We start from the raw sequence: 18,516 nt of genomic DNA on the forward strand, positions 1-18,516 counted from the left end.
TTAAGACATGATTCATTACTCCAGAAAATCACTGTGTGCTTGATCTTTCTTTTCTTTTTTTGGATCTTTCCCCTTTATCTCTCAATCTAGTCATTTCCAGTTCCCAATTTTGAATCCACTGCTGCTTGCATGGCCCTGATCTAATCAACGAGGGGCAGATCACCACACGCCCCCTCGGACATGTGTCTGATCTGCTTATTCACTACCAGTGTTGGGTTCCCACACAGAGCCGTATCACAAATGGACTGAGCTCCAGTCACACTAAGCTCCAGTCATTTCCAGTTCCCAATTTTGAATCCACTGCTGCTTGCATGACCACTGACCTAATCAATGAGAGGTGGCTTGCCACATATCCCCGCTGACATGTGTCCGTATCACATACGGATCACACACTAAGCTCCACGTGACAAACCCCCCACCAGAACCTGTGCAGGAACCCGGACCAGTCCCAGAGTTTGCATATCGCAGCGGCAGTAGAAAGAGACCCCATCAGACCGTCCTTCCCTGAAACACTTGCCAACTGTTTGTGTGCATATGCCCGGTCAGGTTTAAACACTCTGTGAGTTCAAACACTCTAAAGTGGTGTGCTAGTGCAGTGGTCCCACGGATTACCGGGCCGCACAAAAAGAATAAATAATTACAGATCGCTACACGAGCAATTCTATTTCCAATACTCTTCGGGGTGTTATTGTCTCCAATCACCACTAGGTGGGAGCAGTGTCTCACTGCAGCAAAAAAGCTCAGGATTCACACTGATTTTCCATTCAATAGTTATTCTTTTTCAAATCCCCACACCCCCGCCGGTCCGTGAAATTATATCTTATATGAAACCGTTCCGTGGTGTAAAAAAGGTTGGGGACCGTTGTGCTAGTGCATTTGGTTGCTTCGGCACCAGAGCTGTCCACATACTTTTGGTCATGTAGTGTACGTGTAAATGGTATGACGTGCAGTGAAGAATAATATGTGAGGTAATTCATGATTCATATAGAATGCTTTAAAGAACACTGATCATAAAGGTCCTCGTAAAAATTGACGAACTGTTCAGGCTTGTCCAGTAGCTTGACTTCGTCCTCTTTCGACGTCTCGTAATATTTCTTGATCTTTTCCAGTTCGTCATTTTGACCCCTCTGTAAATAAGTGAGAACAGTTACTGGCAGTTACTGGCAAAACACAGGCTATAATAATGGCTAATAATTACAAAAGCCAAATCAGGGAGATCATAAAAAAATCACAAGACATAATGACTTGAGTTAATTATGTTTTACTGTTCCACAATAATAAAGACGTATTTTATGAAAGTAGCGTATTTAAGAGTTTTTAAAAGGCTCTAAAATTCCTTCAGTCTTGCCAAGGATTGTTTAAAACAAACTATGTAGATACAGCAAAAATCTCTTCACATTTTTTACTAACAAATTGATTATAAAACAGCTCCTTGTTAAAAAAGAGACTTACATTTTCATACAGAGCCTCAATGGTCTCCAGATCCACGATGGAGTGATCCACGGTCAGAACAGCTGCAACAGTAAATGGCGTTATTACAAGCTCTGGTAAACAGACATAACGAAAGCCAACTAGCTGTAATCATTAGCACTAGGCTGTGCTTTTGGAATGCATGAACACTTTCCTCTGTGCACATTTACACGCAATGCTCTTCCTGAGCATGAACATGAGCATTTTCAGCTGGGTTCATTAGATAGCAGTGCTGCTCTCTAATATGCTGTTACTGACTTAATTGTGTAATAAACTACAAAATCTAGGTGAACAGGGATGTCCAAACTTTTATTTTTCTTCAGAACAGAAAGAAAAGTTCACAGTATCAAAATAATCCAGGAATAGTTACTTTTAACTTTCGTTTTACCACAGCAAGCTCACATGTCTAGTTAAAGCAACACATGTGAGTACATCTACAAACCCAGAACTTGTCGGACATCTCATTTCCAAACCATTGGCGTTAACATGGAGTTGCTCTAGTCCAGGGGTGACCACACTTACATGGCTCGAGATCCACTATTTCAGTTGACAGGTCATTGCAATCAAATTTTTTTAATTATTATTTTCTTTTATGCATTTTCTCCCCTTTTTCTCCTTTTTTAGCACGTCCAATTGCCCGATTGCGTCATGCTTCCTCTCCACCAATGCCGATCCCTGCTCTGATTGAGGAGAACAAAGCTAACCCATGACCCCTCTGACACGTGGGCAGCATGCCGTATGCATCTTATCCACCTGCACTTTGACGAGTGCAGTGCAGCAGTGTCGGGGGAGAGACCCCTTCCGGCTTAGTCCCGCCCAATCGCAATCTAATTTTTAAAGTTGGCCTCATCATTTTTCAAGAACGCTTTGTAGCTTTTATTAAATGCACATCATTTGCCTATATTGATATTTAGCATTATAGGACAAGTGACTGAAAAATCACACTAACCTTATTCTAATGATTTGTACTGAATGGTGTCAGACATGGTTAAGTAGTCTGGACAATAGCTGCTGATGCCAACTCTCAATCAGGCTTCCAAGTGTTCATCAGTAAGGGTAGACCAATATTTAGGCTGATTCACACAAGTAGGTTGATCCAAAAATGCTATGTGTGGATATTATTCCTCAGCCAGCAAGTTCCAAAATTGTCCAGCAGAGACCCTTGACTTCATATAAATGTCAGATTGTAGGGTTAAAATTTCTATAGGTAACATGAGATCTGAATATTCTCTGTTAGTTTCTTCCACGTATGAACGAAACTGCCATCTTTGCAGTGTTATTGCTCGAAACGAACCGTTTTTGGTTTCTTTGTTCTTGGTTGTGCACTCATCTCGCACTCATCTTCACAAACAGTGTAGGTTACAAAAGAAATTTTTTTTTAAATGGCGCAAACTGACTACTGATGAATGAAAACTTTCTAGATTCGCAGTGCTTTAGGCGGGCTGAGGCGTAGCTATGGTTACAAACTGCAAATTAAAGAAACAGTGGCCACATTTCATGTCAATCACATTGACCTGTTTGAATGAGGCGCGATCTACCAGAGTGCACTGTGCGATCGACTGGTAGATCACGATCAATGTGCTGGGCACCCCTGCTCTAGTCTGCTGAAAATTTTTTTCGCAACATTTTATAGTGTTTGTGGAACTGTTGTTGGACCTGAATGTCTGGCTTCCAGCTCTCAGCGATTAACTGATCGACATTCAAATCCAGGTCAGGCACTGATCCACATTTCAGTTCATCTCAAAGATGTTCAGTAAAGTTGAGGTCAAGGCTTTGTGCAGGCCACTGGTCAAACCATGTCTTAATGAACCTTACTTTGTCATGTTGACACAGTCATGACACCAAAATGTTGCCACAAATTTAAAAGTGTATAATTTAGTTTATATATATACAGTATATTTGATTTTTCACACCTTTAGTAATGTATTTGTTTAAAATGCCTGAAGTCAATATATAGACAAGGCATTTACACAGTAAATCGTTACTCTTTCACCTCGACCCTTTAACCCCTGATTCCCTCATCTGAAAAAAAAAAAAAAAAACAAGCCTAGTTTACTGTGTCCTCTCCTGAAATACTAATAAAGTTATGAAACTAACTTGAAGATGATAGTTCAGCCTTAGAAATGCAACAAGCAAACACCACAGAGAGAGAGAGCTATCATATAAACAGAAACACTCATTTCTTAAGCAAACTGGAGTCCTTATAAATAATCGCTACATCACACAAGATCTGTGTGTAGTACACTTTACCCATTGTTTCATTCTACAGTATTCTCTAATACTCTTAAATAAACAGTACAGATGGTAAAAGCAATCGTTTTTGCTTATATTTATATTTTTTCATTTAACATAAGTACTGCCATAACTCATGTGTGACCTCACTATACTCAAACTTGTGTCTGTGTAGAGCCATAGCTAATAACCATTCTACTGTTATACCTGCATCCCCACGGCGGGCAAAACTTGTCATAAAGTTAGCAATAACAAAGTCCACCCATTTAAAGGAAGATGGGATTGGTCAATTTTACTGTCATTTGAAATTGATCTCTCATTAAATTACTATTGGTTGGCCCTCTTTATCCCCTGTGCATCTACATCATTTTTGCCATTTTATCTATGAACCATCTTTACTGAATCTTTAATATCTAAAAGTATTTATATTTAGGTACTTAATAACAATATAACAACATAGCACATTTAACACTAAAACTGAACACTACATTTGTTTTTTAATATTTAAGCATGATTTGATAAATTGATATACAAGCATAAATCTTAAAACCATTTCTGTAATTGTTACGGGAAGCATTGTGGTTTATTACTGAGGCGCCAAGTGTAGTTCAGGTCCTGCAAGAACTGAAAATGAACCTCATTTGAAGGATGATTAAACAAGATAGAACAATGCTATGGCTAAAAGCCACAATCAGAAGGGGTAAAAGGGAAAATAAAAACAGTGGCCAAAATAAGGGAAACAAAGTAACATAAAAAACAGAAAAACATACAGAGCTCATTACATTTATAGCCCTTATATTTCATTTCAAGCAAGATGATTCAATCTACCATAATAATAATATTAATGAAACCCCATGAATTGATAAAGTAAAAGTTAGAGTTAGTAAGAGTTTAATTTAATAGATGCTGTGGTGAGACCTGAATTGGGCAGTCCTTGCCTTAAAACATAGAAGTGTGTCTGATTAAAAGCCTTTTTAGCAAAAATAGTGGCCTAAAACATTTGGATCTGATTACACAGTGTTTAATTACAGTCACTGCTGCCGATTATAGAGCAACCAGCTCTTACATTTTCGGCATTTAGCAGACGCTTCTTATCCAGAGCGACTTGGAGAAGTGCTTCCATAGTGGACATTACCTTACACTAGTTTAAGTAAACAACAGTCCAAGAACACAAATCTGCTAAAACTCTGTTAGTGTTTTTTGTTTCTTCAAGAAATGAATAAGTGTTAGTAAGTAAGTACATGTCAGCTTAAGTGCTTACTAATGAGGTGATGTAGGTTTTTAATCGTTTTTTAAAGACAGTGAGAGACTCAGATGTTCGGACAGACAGAGGAAGTTCGTTCCACCACCTGGGTGCAAGTACAGAGAAGAGCCTCTAGTCCTGGGTGGAGGATCAAGTCGAGCGAGACTAGTGGCTCGGAGGTTGCGTGGTACAGAGCGGGGTGTGATTACACCCTGAAGGTAGCTTGGGGCTGGTCCATTTTTGGCTTCGTAGGCGAGCATCAGTGTTTTAAACTGAATGCGTGCAGCTACAGGAAGCCAGTGAAGAGAACGCAGCAGTGGGGTGATGTGGCAGTTTTTAGGTTGGTTAAAAACCAGGCGAGCAGCTGCAATCTTAAGGTGGCAATTTTGTTTTCACATGGGTGATATAGGCTTTGCATAACTTTGTTCATTAAATTAATAATCCTTTCAAAAATATATTGTGTTATAGTTTGCTTGTGTAGAAAATATGCAATAACGGTGACAAGCAGAAAGAGGACAAATAAAAATCTGCTCTGCTAAGACACTTAGCACTTAGGCACTTTTTGTTGTCTTGGTCAAACAACACTAAAAGACGACCCACAAACAAACAAACAAAAAAGGGATTTATTTGAATATAGCGCATAGTTTGGCATGGATATGAACAGTACAATAAATCTACAATTAAAAGTATATTTTGTAATGCATTCAAATATATCCATATGTCTAGCATGACTAGAGTAAAAGACAAGCTCAAATTAAAGTTCTTTTTTTAACACACACAAATAGAGGCACAAAAGCTCTTCAACTTTTAGACACACACGTAGGGGACTAAGCCTTTGGGCTATGGGTCATGTCAAAAAGCCTGTAATTGCTTAACCCCAGGACCTACACATGCAGAACTACCACAGCTCCTTAATGATCTGTACAGGCTCACCACAAGAGCAGAAAAAAGAAAAAAAAGATCATGTTTGTACAATCTACAGACAGGCCAAAATGTCACAATATGATTGTACATGGAGATGTTTATTGCAGATGCCAGTATATGCCTGGAACAATCTGAGCGATGCTGAGCTTTGCTATTTGCCAGCATGCTTATTGACACGTCGATCTACAGTGGGTGAAATAAGTATTTGATCCCCTGCTGATTTTGTAAGTTTACCCCCTTACAAAGACTTGAACAGTCTATAATTTTTATGGAAGGTTTATTTTAACAGAGAGAGACAGAATATCAACAAAAAATCCAGAAAAAAAACATTAAATAAAAGTTTGTATTTGTATTTAATTAAGGGAAATAAGTATTTGATCCCCTACCAACCAGCAAGAATTCTGACCCCCACAGACCGGTTATGTGCCCATGAGGCACACAAATTATTCCTGTCCCTGTATAAAAGACTCCTGTCACAGAATCAGTTTCTTCCGTTCAAATCTCTCGACCACCATGGGCAAGACCAAAGAGCTATCAAAGGACGTCAGGGACAAGATTGTAGACCTGCACAAGGCTGGAATGGGCTTGTTGTGGGAATTCAAAATAACCCTTAAAGATTGACACAGACAACCGGGATAATGATAAAAGCAAATAATCAATTTATTACTCAGCTGAGGACCAATCTCAATGCAAACGCTCACACAGCTTTACAGAGGAGAGAGGGCCCTCCTGTCTGCCCTATCACAGTATTTATACCCCACTTTACTGCCCCTTCAGGCTAACTCTTCTCAGCGACCCAACTCAAGGTCAACTTTCCACATCAAACTTGCTTATCATCCTACAAGAATAGTTAGTTTGTTAGAAACATGGCGTACCTCCACAAGAATGCACCCGTATCAAAACTGCGCGTGCACCCCCGCACACACCATCCTGACACCCATGCATTCCCACGGAAGCAAGAAGCCCATGCCAAGGTCAACATATCTCTGCCCCTAAGTAACCTTCCAAAAGTCTCTTCTACCTCTGCTAATTGAACTAAGAAAGCAGAAACGTATAAGTTTGATGCAAATAACTAATAAAATATAAAATTTCCATTCACAGGCTACAAGACCATCAGCAAGAAGCTTGGTGAGAAAGAGACCACTGTTGGTGCGATCATTCGAAAATGGAAGAAATACAAGATCACAGTCAATCGCCCTCGCTCTGGAGCTCCATGCAAGATCTCACCTGGTGGGGTAAGAATGATTCTGAGAAAGGTGAGGTCAGTCCAGAATTACATGGGAGGAGCTTGTCAATGATCTCAAGGGAGCTGGGAGCAGAGAAATGCTGGATATGACCCCAAGAACACCATCCCCACCGGGCATTTCTTTGCCTCCAAACACGGCGAGTGGAGTTGATGCCAAAGAGCTCAATTTTGGTCTCATCTGACCATATCACATTCTCCCAAGCTTTCTCTGAATCATTCAGGTGTTCATTGGCAAACTTCAGACGGGCCTGTACATGAGCCTTCTTGAGCAAAGGGACTTTGCGGGCACTGCAGGATCTCAATCCATTACGGCGAAGTGTGTTACTAATGGTTTTCCTGGTGACTGTGCTCCCAGCTCCCTTGAGATCATTGACAAGCTCCTCCCGTGTAATTCTGGACTGACCTCACCTTTCTCAGAATCATTCTTACCCCACCAGGTGAGATCTTGCATGGAGCTCCAGAGCGAGGGCGATTGACTGTGATCTTGTATTTCTTCCATTTTCGAATGATCGCACCAACAGTAATCTCTTTCTCACCAAGCTTCTTGCTGATGGTCTTGTAGCCCATTCCAGCCTTGTGCAGGTCTACAATCTTGTCCCTGACGTCCTTTGATAGCTCTTTGGTCTTGCCCATGGTGGTCGAGAGATTTGAACGGAAGAAACTGATTCTGTGACAGGAGTCTTTTATACAGGGACAGGACTAATTTGTGTGCCTCATGGGCACATAACCGGTCTGTGGGGGTCAGAATTCTTGCTGGTTGGTAGGGGATCAAATACTTATTTCCCTTAATTAAATACAAATTAATTTATAACTTTTATTTAATGTTTTTTTTCTGGATTTTTTGTTGATATTCTGTCTCTCTCTGTTAAAATAAACCTTCCATAAAAATTATAGACTGTTCAAGTCTTTGTAAGGGGGTAAACTTACAAAAACAGCAGGGGATCAAATACTTATTTCCCCCACTGTATGTGCTAATAGAGTTTGCAAAATCCTAGCAAAAAGACTAACAGAGACAGCCTTTTATAAGTAGCAAAATGTAACATACCAGATATAAAATACAACATACGGCAAGAGGATATGGACATCCAACCATAAGCTAGTTTGACACCCTATTTTGAAACCATAGCTATTAATATAGACTTTATTCCTCCCCTTCATTGACTGGCTCAGCGGTCTATGCTAGACGACCACCGCTTAAATCTGGGCTTGAAACTCAGTGTTAATATCAGCCAGCTTGGCTGAAGAAGGGATGGGCACGGTGGCTTGGTGGGTAGCACTGTTGCCTCACAGCAAGAAGGTCCTGGGTTCGATTGCCAGGTGGAACGGTCCAGGTCCTTTTTGTGTGCATCTTCTCCCCATGTCTGTGTGGGTTTCCTCCGGTTGCCCCTAGGTGCAAGTGTGGGTGTAAATGTGTGTGTGTGTGTGTGTGTGTGTGTGGTTGTCCTGTAATGTACTGGTGACCTGTCCGAGGTGTTTTCTACCTTTCGCCCAGTGAACTGCACCCATTGTTTTATCCTAAACTAAATGGATGACAGGGGATAGCCAAGGCCCTGTCCTGTCCTGGGTATTTCTGCCTCACGCCCAGTGTCTCTGGTGTAACAAGACCCGTGTGACCCTGACCGGCGATTGATAAAAATAAAAAAGGATCCCAGCTACTGGCCCATTCAGAAAATGTCCCCACACCCCCAGATCGAAAGTCAATGACAGGGTGCTTGGGTGGTACATCGGTCTAACACGCAAGCACACCAGTGTGGAGTGTTCAAACTCGAGAGTTTAAATATCAGCTGACCAGCCACTGACCAGGCTAAGTGTACACACAAACACAATTGCTGTTTGTCTGGAATTGCTCTAGATGGGACGTTCAGTGTCTTAACTTTTCTTAATGTCCTATTAAGTGGTCCACAGATGATGAAAGAGGAACAGTCCGTATGACTGGACGTGTCAGGCTGACTTGTCGACTAACTATGTGCAATTGTGCGTATCCATTCAGTGATGGTGGATTTACACAAACAGGCGGTAAAGACACCAGATAAAGTGGTGTTACACACACACACACACACACAGAACTCTGTCTTGCTGCTTCTAGATCATTTGTGGTTACCTTCCTCCCACTTTATGTGTCATTTTTTCCCCTTTTTGGATCCCCACCTACACACACTCCTTCTGACGGTCTTCCTTCCACAGTCAAATGTGTAAATTCTCTTCACTCTCCAGTGAAGAAGAACAGGAAGACAGTACTGCTGATTAAAGCTTTTTCACAGCTTTTAAACTCACACATACACACACATTTGCTTAAGCAACAACAGCACCCATTACAGATGTAGAACATTTAGTCTTATCTTATCTTATCTTACAGAAGGCCAAATGGAGATAAATCAAGAGTCGTGACTAAAAAATTAAATTGCAGTTGGACATTGTTCACATATTCCAATGCTGAAAACATCTCAACCTTTCAACATCTCTGGTTTATACAGCATTCCAAGTGTGCATTACTGTTTAACTTAAAAAAGAGGAGCATTTTAATAAGACCAGTACTTAAACAGAGGAGAAGATGTGAGAAGGTGAAGTGCAAAGCCAAAAAAGGTTCCTGCGGTTCTCACCTTGCTGAATATCCTTCATCTCCAGGTGAAGGCTGGATATTAGGATCCCCACAGCTTGAGATCGTTTCCCATCTAATAACTTTATAATCTGAAAAAAAGGAAAAAAAATTACAGTCACTACAACCAAGACACGGAGCTCAAGCACAGTTGGGTTATTATTAAATACACAGATCAGATATTACATTATGACCACCTCTTTGTTTCTACACTAAATGTCCTTTTATCAGCTCCACTTACCATATAGAAGCACTTTGTAGTTCTACAATTACTGACTGTAATCCATCTATTTCTCTACATACTGTTTTAGCCTGCTTTCACCCTGTTCCTCATATGTCAGGACCCCCACAGAGCAGGTATTATTTGGGTGGTGGATCATTCTCAGCACTGCAGTGACACTGACATGGTGGTGGTGTGTTAGTGTGTGTTGTGCTGGTATGAGTGGATCGGACACAGCAGCGCTGCTGGAGTTGTTAGATACCGTGTCCACTCACTGTCCACTCTATTAGACACTCCTACCTAGTTGGTCCACATTGAAGATGTAAAGTCAGAGACGATCGCTCATCTATTGCTGCTGTTTGAGTTGGTCATGTTCTAGACCTTCATCAGTGGTCACAGGAAGCTGCCCACAGAGCGCTTTTGGTTGGTGAACAATTATCAGTCCAGCAGTGACAGTGAGGTGTTTTAAAAACTCCATCAGCGCTGCTGTGTCTTATCCACACATTAACACTGCAGTGTCACTGCAGTGCTGAGAATGACCCACCACCTAAATAATACCTGCTTTGTAGTGGTGGTCCTGTGGGGGTCCTGACTATTGAAGAACAGCATAAAAGGGGGCTAACAAAGCATGCAGAGAAACACATGGACTACAGTCAGTAATTGTAGAACTACAAAGTGCTTCTATATGGTAAGTGGGGCTGATAAAATGGACAGTGAGTGTTGAAACAAGAAGGTGGTTTTAATGTTATGGCTGATCGGTGTATAATAATAAAAAGTACAAATTTTTATTCTGATTGTCATATGTGGTAGAAAAATAGGGTGAATTGAAGAAAAAAAGCTTTATAGTATTATTTCTACTAGGCGTCTCTGACTTTTGCCCTCACTGTAACCATCCTCTGCTAGGCTCTCTTTTAGGGACAATGGTAGCCTTATATGGGTAGAGCTTTGGGCTATCAACCGGAAGATTGGTGGTTCAAATCCAGGCTTTGCTATGCAGCCACTGTTGGGTCCTTGAGCAAGGCCCTTAACCCTGTCTGCTCCAGGGGCGCCGTAAGTTGGCTGACCCTGCGCTCTGACCCAAGCTTCCAAACAAGCTGGGATATGCGAAGAAAGAATTTCATTGTACTTTACACGTGTATATGTATATATGACAAATAAAGTATATCTTCTTCTTCTTCTTCTTCTGTATGTCACAATTAGAATAGAGCTTTAAATAAAAGTAGAGAAAACTAGAACCATAAAAGGACATCTTTCAGCTCTGGACAAACAGACTAAGAGATTTTATAACAAACTATAAATTCACAGGATTTTTATTTGCACCTACACATGGACACAATTACATTTGACTGAATATCCTCATAAAGGACAAAACAGTTTGTGGCAAGTTAAGGCCCAGCTTTAAAAGTTAATGTCTCAGACTTATTCATTAGGTAGCAGCCGAGCGCCGGTGCAGACGCTGAGCTACAGAGGCGTTCAGTGGGAACCGGCAAGAGTGGTCTTTAAAGTGAGTATTGCATTACAGGCAGCAAAGTGAGCATGCTGCTAGTGCATTCATTATTAATGTTGGTGGGGATCTCCTCTGGCTTCCCCTCCCACAGACACCGCAAGATACTGAGAACCTCTCTTAACACCTCTAATGAACTAGAGTGTTAAAGCTAACCAGCCTTAAAAATTATAGCCTATAGTGTGGGTAGATCTTAGGCATTGCAGAGCTAACCAGTTAGCACCAAAAAAGCAGTGTGGTACATAAGCACATTTTCAAAGAGATGCAAAGCTATAATACACTGATCAGCCATAACATTAAAGCCACCTCATTGTTTCTACACTTACTGTCCATTTATCAGCTCCACTTATCATATAGAAGCACTTTGTAGTTCTACAATTACTGACTGTAGTCCATCTATTTCTCTACATATATTTTTAGCCTGCTTTCACCCTGTTCTTCAATGGCCAGGACCCCCACAGGACCACTACAGAGCAGGTATTATTTGGGTGGTGGATCATTCTCAGCACTGCAGTGACACTGACATGGTGGTGGTGTGTTAGTGTGTGTTGTGCTGGTATGAGCGGATAAGACAGAGCAGCGCTGCTGGAGTTTTTAAATACCGTGTCCACTCACTGTCCACTCTATTAGACACTCCTACCTAGTTGGTCCACCTTGTAAATATAAAGTCAGAGACGATCGCTCATCTATTGCTGCTGTTTGAGTCGGTCATCTTCTAGACCTTCATCAGTGGTCACAGGACGCTGCCCACGGGGCGCTGTTGGCTGGATGTTTTTGGTTGGTGGACTATTCTCAGTCCAGCAGTGACAGTGAGGTGTTTAAAAACTCCAGCAGCGCTGCTGCATCTTATCCACTCATACCAGCACAACACACACTAACACACCACCACCATGTCAATGTCACTGCGGTGCTGAGAATTACCCACCACCCAAATAATACCTGCTCTGTGGTGGTCCTGGGAGAGTCCTGACCATTGAATAACAGCATGAAAGGGGGCTAACAAAGCATGCAGAGAAACAGATGGACTACAGTCAGTTATTGTGGAACTACAAAGTGCTTCTACAGTATATGGTAAGTGGAACTGCACATATGCTTTGTATAGCTACATAAGCCAGACTTCTCACACCCTGCAAAATTCATGGTTTATCAGAACAAAAAGTGAGATACAGCAGTTAAAAGTAAAGCCCCACATGATAATGTCTGTTTATGTAACAAGGTGCTGAGGACAACAGTGAGAACAGTGAGACTCACCACCAGACTGACTCTGATCCCAAGTGAAAGTGCTGGACAGAATCAGAATTAAGAAAGAGCAGCTATTCCAAATTGACAGAAGTTCCATTAATGTGTTCATTGTGCCAGGTACACAAGGACTGCATATTCCAAACCCCTTCTCGAGCGTCAAACCCCATCCTTAAATATCCTTACAGTAAACATGAGGTGATGGTGCTCATAAAGTATCACAAAACTTCTGAGTCCGAAACAATTAAAATGTCTCTTTGTTTGATCAGTATTGATGCTGAACAAACTGTGTATTAAATGTGATTCAGGGGATACTGTGTGGTGATGTTTAAACATTAGGATACATATTACAGACCTGTGGTGAGACAAGTGAGACAGACTGATCAAGTAGGATGTTGTTATTCTTCAGTAAAATGGGTTTATATTCTAAGGCTAAATTTTCAAGGATATCTGAACTATAAGCTTGTGAAAAATTTTCTCCACTCATTGCAGATACAAACAGCCTTGACTTTGTTAGTAGAAATCTGTGCCTATTCATGAGTGTGGCCAAAACCTTCCTAATACTGTGTTGGTCCACCTTTTGCTGCCAAAACAGCCCTGCAACTGTGATACACTGTGTATTCTGACACCTTTCTATCAGAACCAGCATAACCTTCTTCAGCAATTTGAGCTACAGTAGCTCGTCTGTTGGATCGGACCACACGGACCAGCCTTCGCTCCCCACGTGCATCAATGAGCCTTGGCCGCCCATGACCCTGGCGCCAGTTTACCACTGTTCCTTCCCTGGACCACTTTTGATAGATACTGACCACTGCAGACCGGGAACACCCCACAAGAGATGCAGGTTTTTTTTCTCCCCTTTTTCTCCCACTTTAGCGCATCCAGTTCCTGCCCGTCAATCATCCTCTCACTAATGCTGGTCCCTGCTCCTGATTGGGGAGGAGGAGGCTGCTCCACGCCCCCTCCAACACGTGCACAGCAATCTTATCACCCACACTTGATGAGTGCAGTGCAGTACAGCGCTGTGTACGGAGAGCCACACCCTCTACCGCACTCCTTCCCCATCTCCGTGCAGGCGCCACCAACCAGCCAGCAGAGGTCATAATTGCACTAGTCTGAGAGAGAGTCCCCATCCGGCTTAATCCCGCCCCTATCTGAACAACAGGCCAATCGTTGTTCATGTGGCCGGCAGGCAGAGCCGAGATTCGATACGATGTATTCGAGATCTCAGCTCTGGTGAACAGCGTGTGTTTTTACCGCTGTACCGTCTAGCCATCACATTTTTTTCTGCTTCTAACAAATCAACTTTGAGGATAAAATGTTCACTTGCCGCCTAATATATCCCACCCACTAACAGGTGCCGTGATGAAGATATAATCAGTGTTATTCACTTCACCTGTCAGTGGTCATAATGTTATGTCTGGTCAGTGTATAGTATTCTGTTACAGACTTTGGATGTCCACCAAACCTGGGTGAAGCCACATGACTGCAATTAGGTTTGGTCCAATAGCTTAGCATGAGGATTAATTTGCTTTGGTCATGTGTTTGTGTCTTGTCTTGTGTGAACCCCTGTCTTGTGTCTTTAGTCATTATTAAACCTTGTTTAACCATCTCTCGGTGTGTGTCTGCCTCCTCTTGTTAAGTCTAGCCCATTGATACATCAAACCCTACACTCTTCCAAAACATGTAGGAACATTGACCAATTCCTCAGCCCTCAAGAAAAGTTGAGAGAACAGTCAAGTTACATTATTTAAAAACAAATAAAGCAGGTAAATTAAAAGGAAATGGGTATAAAAAGAGGATCCAGCAAAGATGAGTCAATATTGCAAATAGCTACGGTATTAAACCATACTGTGAAAAGATTCATGGAATCTCAATGAAGGGAAATACCAGGAACCACTGTAAAATGTGTGAGCCCTTCAAGCCCCTTAGATGACATGCATTCTGAGATAAAGGAGTACTTCAGAAAACTGCAGTCACTTAAGACAGTCTGCCGCTGCATCTAAAAATACCTGAAACTCTATGACAGACAGGGAAAGCCATACATCAATTCTATACAGAAATGCCACTAAGTTCTTTGAGCCATAGCTCATCTCAGACGGACCAAAAAGTGGAAACGTGCATGGAAACATGTGCTGTTGTCAGATGAGTTCAGCTTGTTTCCATCCAGACTATTATCAGCAAAAGTGCAATAGCCAACATCTGTCAAAGTATGAGGGTGCATCTGTGCCCATGGTATGGGCAACCTGCATTTGTGTAAAGGTACCACTGATGTGCAGACATATAATGGGATTTTAGAAAGACATATGCTGCCACTAAGGCGAAATATTTTCCTTTTCATAGTTATTCCAGCAAAACAATAACAGACCTCATTCTACATGTGCTCCACTAGTGTGACTTTGTATACACAGAGTATGTGTGCCTGACTGGCCTGCCTCCAGTTCAGATCTGTCTTTTATTGACTTGTGTAACGCAGTGGTAAACATACATCTGTCCCAAGTTTTTGCGTTGCAGGCACCAGTCTAAAGCCTAAATGTGTTTATATTTCTAAAATACAGTTTTGTTAAGTAATTTTCTCAGTTAAATTTAGGAATAAGAGATTTAACAAATCACTTTTCTAGACTTGGGGTTCATATTTGACCCAGTGGACCAATTGGTGGACCAAGTATGGCTGTGAACATTTGTGTCTATTTAGTCATAAATGCATTGACACTGATGTTGGTCAATAAAGCCTTAACACTGATGCATAAACATTTTTATATTAGTAAAAATCATGTGTGCCTTTGCTTAAAAATGTCCTGTCTTTACTCCTATATAATTTTGCTTAAATATTCATACAATTTGTGAGGTCTTGGGTAGTGCACTAGCGTTGCGATCTGGTGTTAGAATCTCAGCTGTACTATCAGCTAGTTGGGAATCTACATAGACACGATTGGATTTTTAAAGAAAAGTGCCACATTTCACGGCAGTCATTAAATAACACTGATATATGGTCTAATGTAATCCTAGAACATCCAGCGGCGGTGCAAGGCTTCATGTTCCGTCTCAAATACGGCATTAAACACAAAACTTAAAGTTTGAATTTCACAGCAAATTGCATATTACATGGGAAGCGGCTCATTTCACAGTCCGTGATGTAATTTTCACAGCGGTGAATTAGGTAGGGCCTTAGCTATGTGGTTTGAACAGCCTAGCCATTGGAAGGTGAACTGGTCAGTGTGCTCTTGGTGCTGGTCCCAAGACCAGATGAAATTAAAAGTGCATTAGAAGTCAAAATTGTTCCAGATCGGGTACCAGAATAATCTCCTGTGGTGACCTCTAAATATATATACACTGATCAGCCATAACATTAAAACCACCTCCTTGTTTCTACACTTACTGTTCATTTTATCAGCTCCACTTACCATATAGAAGCACTTTGTAGTTCTACAATTACTGACTGTAGTCCATCTGTATATCTGTATACTTTTTTAGCCTGCTTTCACCCTGTTCTTCAATGGTCAGGACCCACACAGGACCACCACAGAGCAGGTATTATTTAGGTTGTGGATCATTCTCAGCACTGCAGTGACACTGACATGGTGTGTTAGTGAGTGTTGTGCTGGTACGAGTGGATCAGACACAGCAGCACTGCTGGAGTTTTTAAATACCGTGTCCACTCACTGTCCACTCTATTAGACACTCCAACCTAGTTGGTTCACCTTGTAGATGTAAAGTCAGAGACGATCGCTCATCTATTGCTGCTGTTTGAGTTGGTCATCTTCTAGACCTCCATCAGTGGTCACAGGACGCTGCCTACAGGGTGCTGTTGGCTGGATGTTTTTGGTTGGTGGACTATTCTTAGTCCAGCAGGGAAATTGAGGTGTTTAAAAACTCCAGCAGCGCTGCTGTGTCTGATCCACTCGTACCAGCACAACACGCACTAACACACTAGAACTACAAAGTGCTTCTATATGGTAAATGGAGTTGATAAAATGGACAGTGAGTGTAGAAACAAGGAGGTGGTTTTAATGTTTTGGCTGATTACTATACTTTGTAGGCTGGGGTCTCCTAGTAGGTTGTGGCCCTCTTGGTAAGACTTAAAGTCTAAGGCAACAAAACTGGAGCCCCTCACATAGTTCCACAGACACCATAAATCTAGTCCAGATTCACCTGACCACCATCTAATAGAACTGCTTTTTTTAATCCTGCACGGTAAGGACAGTGAGTTCAGGAATACTGGAAAGAAGCTCAGACGAGCTGGATCTGCTACTCATCCTAAAAATTCCTCCACCCAAAATGCTCTGTTTTTTTGGCCACTGCTAGTGACCATCATTTCTTGGAAGGATGACTCAGGAAAACTATTCATATCATGAAGTATAAACAGGGGAAATAGAAAAGATGAAGATGTAAACTGGCCACTTTTGTTTACCTGACATTTTGGAAATTGGACCACTTCGCCAAGAATGTCTTACCAATATCCATCTGTCTTTTCACTTTTACCAGACACAATGATGAAACTTAATGATGGTGTTCTTGCTGAACTTTGTGTTTTAAATTTCCTTTACACAAAAGATTTTGCAACATGAAGCATTATTTTTTTCCCCTCCATACTTACAAGTAACTGTGTCCTACGGTCCAAATGATTATTAGTTAGCAGCAGTAAAAACTAATGATGGATGCTTAAAATGACATAAAATGCTACTCTGAGCCCCTTATTATATACTGTAGATAGATAGATATACTTTATTTGTCATATATACATATACAGATGTACAGTACAATGAAATTCTTTCTTCGCATATCCCAGCTTGTTTTGGGAGCTGGGGTCAGAGCGCAGGGTCAGCCACCTTACGGCGCCCCTGGAGCAGACAGGGTTAAGGGCAACAGTGGTTGCATAGCAGAGCCTGGATTTGAACCGCCAATCTTCCGGTTGATAGCCCAAAGCTCTACCCACTAGGCTACCACTGTCCCAAATCTTGCTGTGGCTAACTGAAAACCCTTTCAATTTTACTACAACTACTCAATACTTTATAATAGGTTAAAATTATTTCAAATTAATGCCTTATTAATAAGATCAGAGCTAAAAGTCCTTAAGACTGAGAAAACGTGCAGCTCAAATTACACTGAGGTGTTTAGTGCATCTCAGTATAAAAACCTAAAGTGAAGACAGTATAAGAAAAGGTGTGATAAGGAGATACAGAGACCACAGCCAAAACAGACAATGGTAGGGCCATGTCTGTGACCATCTGAAATCAGATTAAATGAGTGCAAGTCCAGAGTGACCAGACATGCACACATTGGCGACTTGGTGCCCCTACTGATTGATCAGAGGGGGAATGAGTATGGATTTGAGGTAAGGCTAGACAGGGCCAGTTGGGCTGAATTTTGAGCTGCTTGGACGCCAGGCCAAAGTGCTGACTTGCCGAATGGGACATCACTGTTGTTGCCAGACGCTCACAGCCAGTTTTGTGGGATGACATACCAATATGTTTTAAGAAAACATGAAGCAGTTACATCATAAATATGATATAATAAAACAAATGCTTTCATATTGAATTGTTTACATTTATACTGTTTTATTACTAGTTGAAGGTTTGATTTGTTTGTACCCTGTCTGCTCTTTTATCTACTAAATGTGTAACAATACACATCTTTATACTTAATTAACGAGTAACAGAATCATGCCCATCTGCCATGCCATTTATGGCCGGAAAAGGAAGCATGGAGGCATAGATGATTGACATGCCGATTTCTGGCAGTCAACTGCACCTCATTGAGTGTAAATGTGCTCCAATTGAAAGAATGTGTTTTTAATGCTGGTTTTAGTGTTGCTTGTTTCTCTGTTGGCCTATTTAATTTC

The 18,516-nt window shown here is 41.3% G+C and overlaps 1 protein-coding gene across 1 annotated transcript in view; it reads right to left on the reverse strand.

Annotated features, from left to right (window-relative positions):
* The window catches only part of LOC134325657 (formin-like), a 102,310-nt gene that overhangs the window by 43,268 nt on the left and 40,526 nt on the right, over positions 1-18,516 (reverse strand). Inside the window, exons 7-9 of the mRNA XM_063007903.1 lie at positions 9,716-9,803; positions 1,453-1,514; positions 1,039-1,127 (exon numbers count right to left, since the gene is read on the reverse strand). Coding sequence (XP_062863973.1) covers positions 1,039-1,127; positions 1,453-1,514; positions 9,716-9,803 — 239 coding nt within the window. The remainder of the gene's footprint in view (positions 1-1,038; positions 1,128-1,452; positions 1,515-9,715; positions 9,804-18,516) is intronic.

The sequence above is a fragment of the Trichomycterus rosablanca genome, chromosome 13 (genome assembly GCF_030014385.1).
Source record: "Trichomycterus rosablanca isolate fTriRos1 chromosome 13, fTriRos1.hap1, whole genome shotgun sequence".
NCBI lineage: Eukaryota > Metazoa > Chordata > Actinopteri > Siluriformes > Trichomycteridae > Trichomycterus > Trichomycterus rosablanca.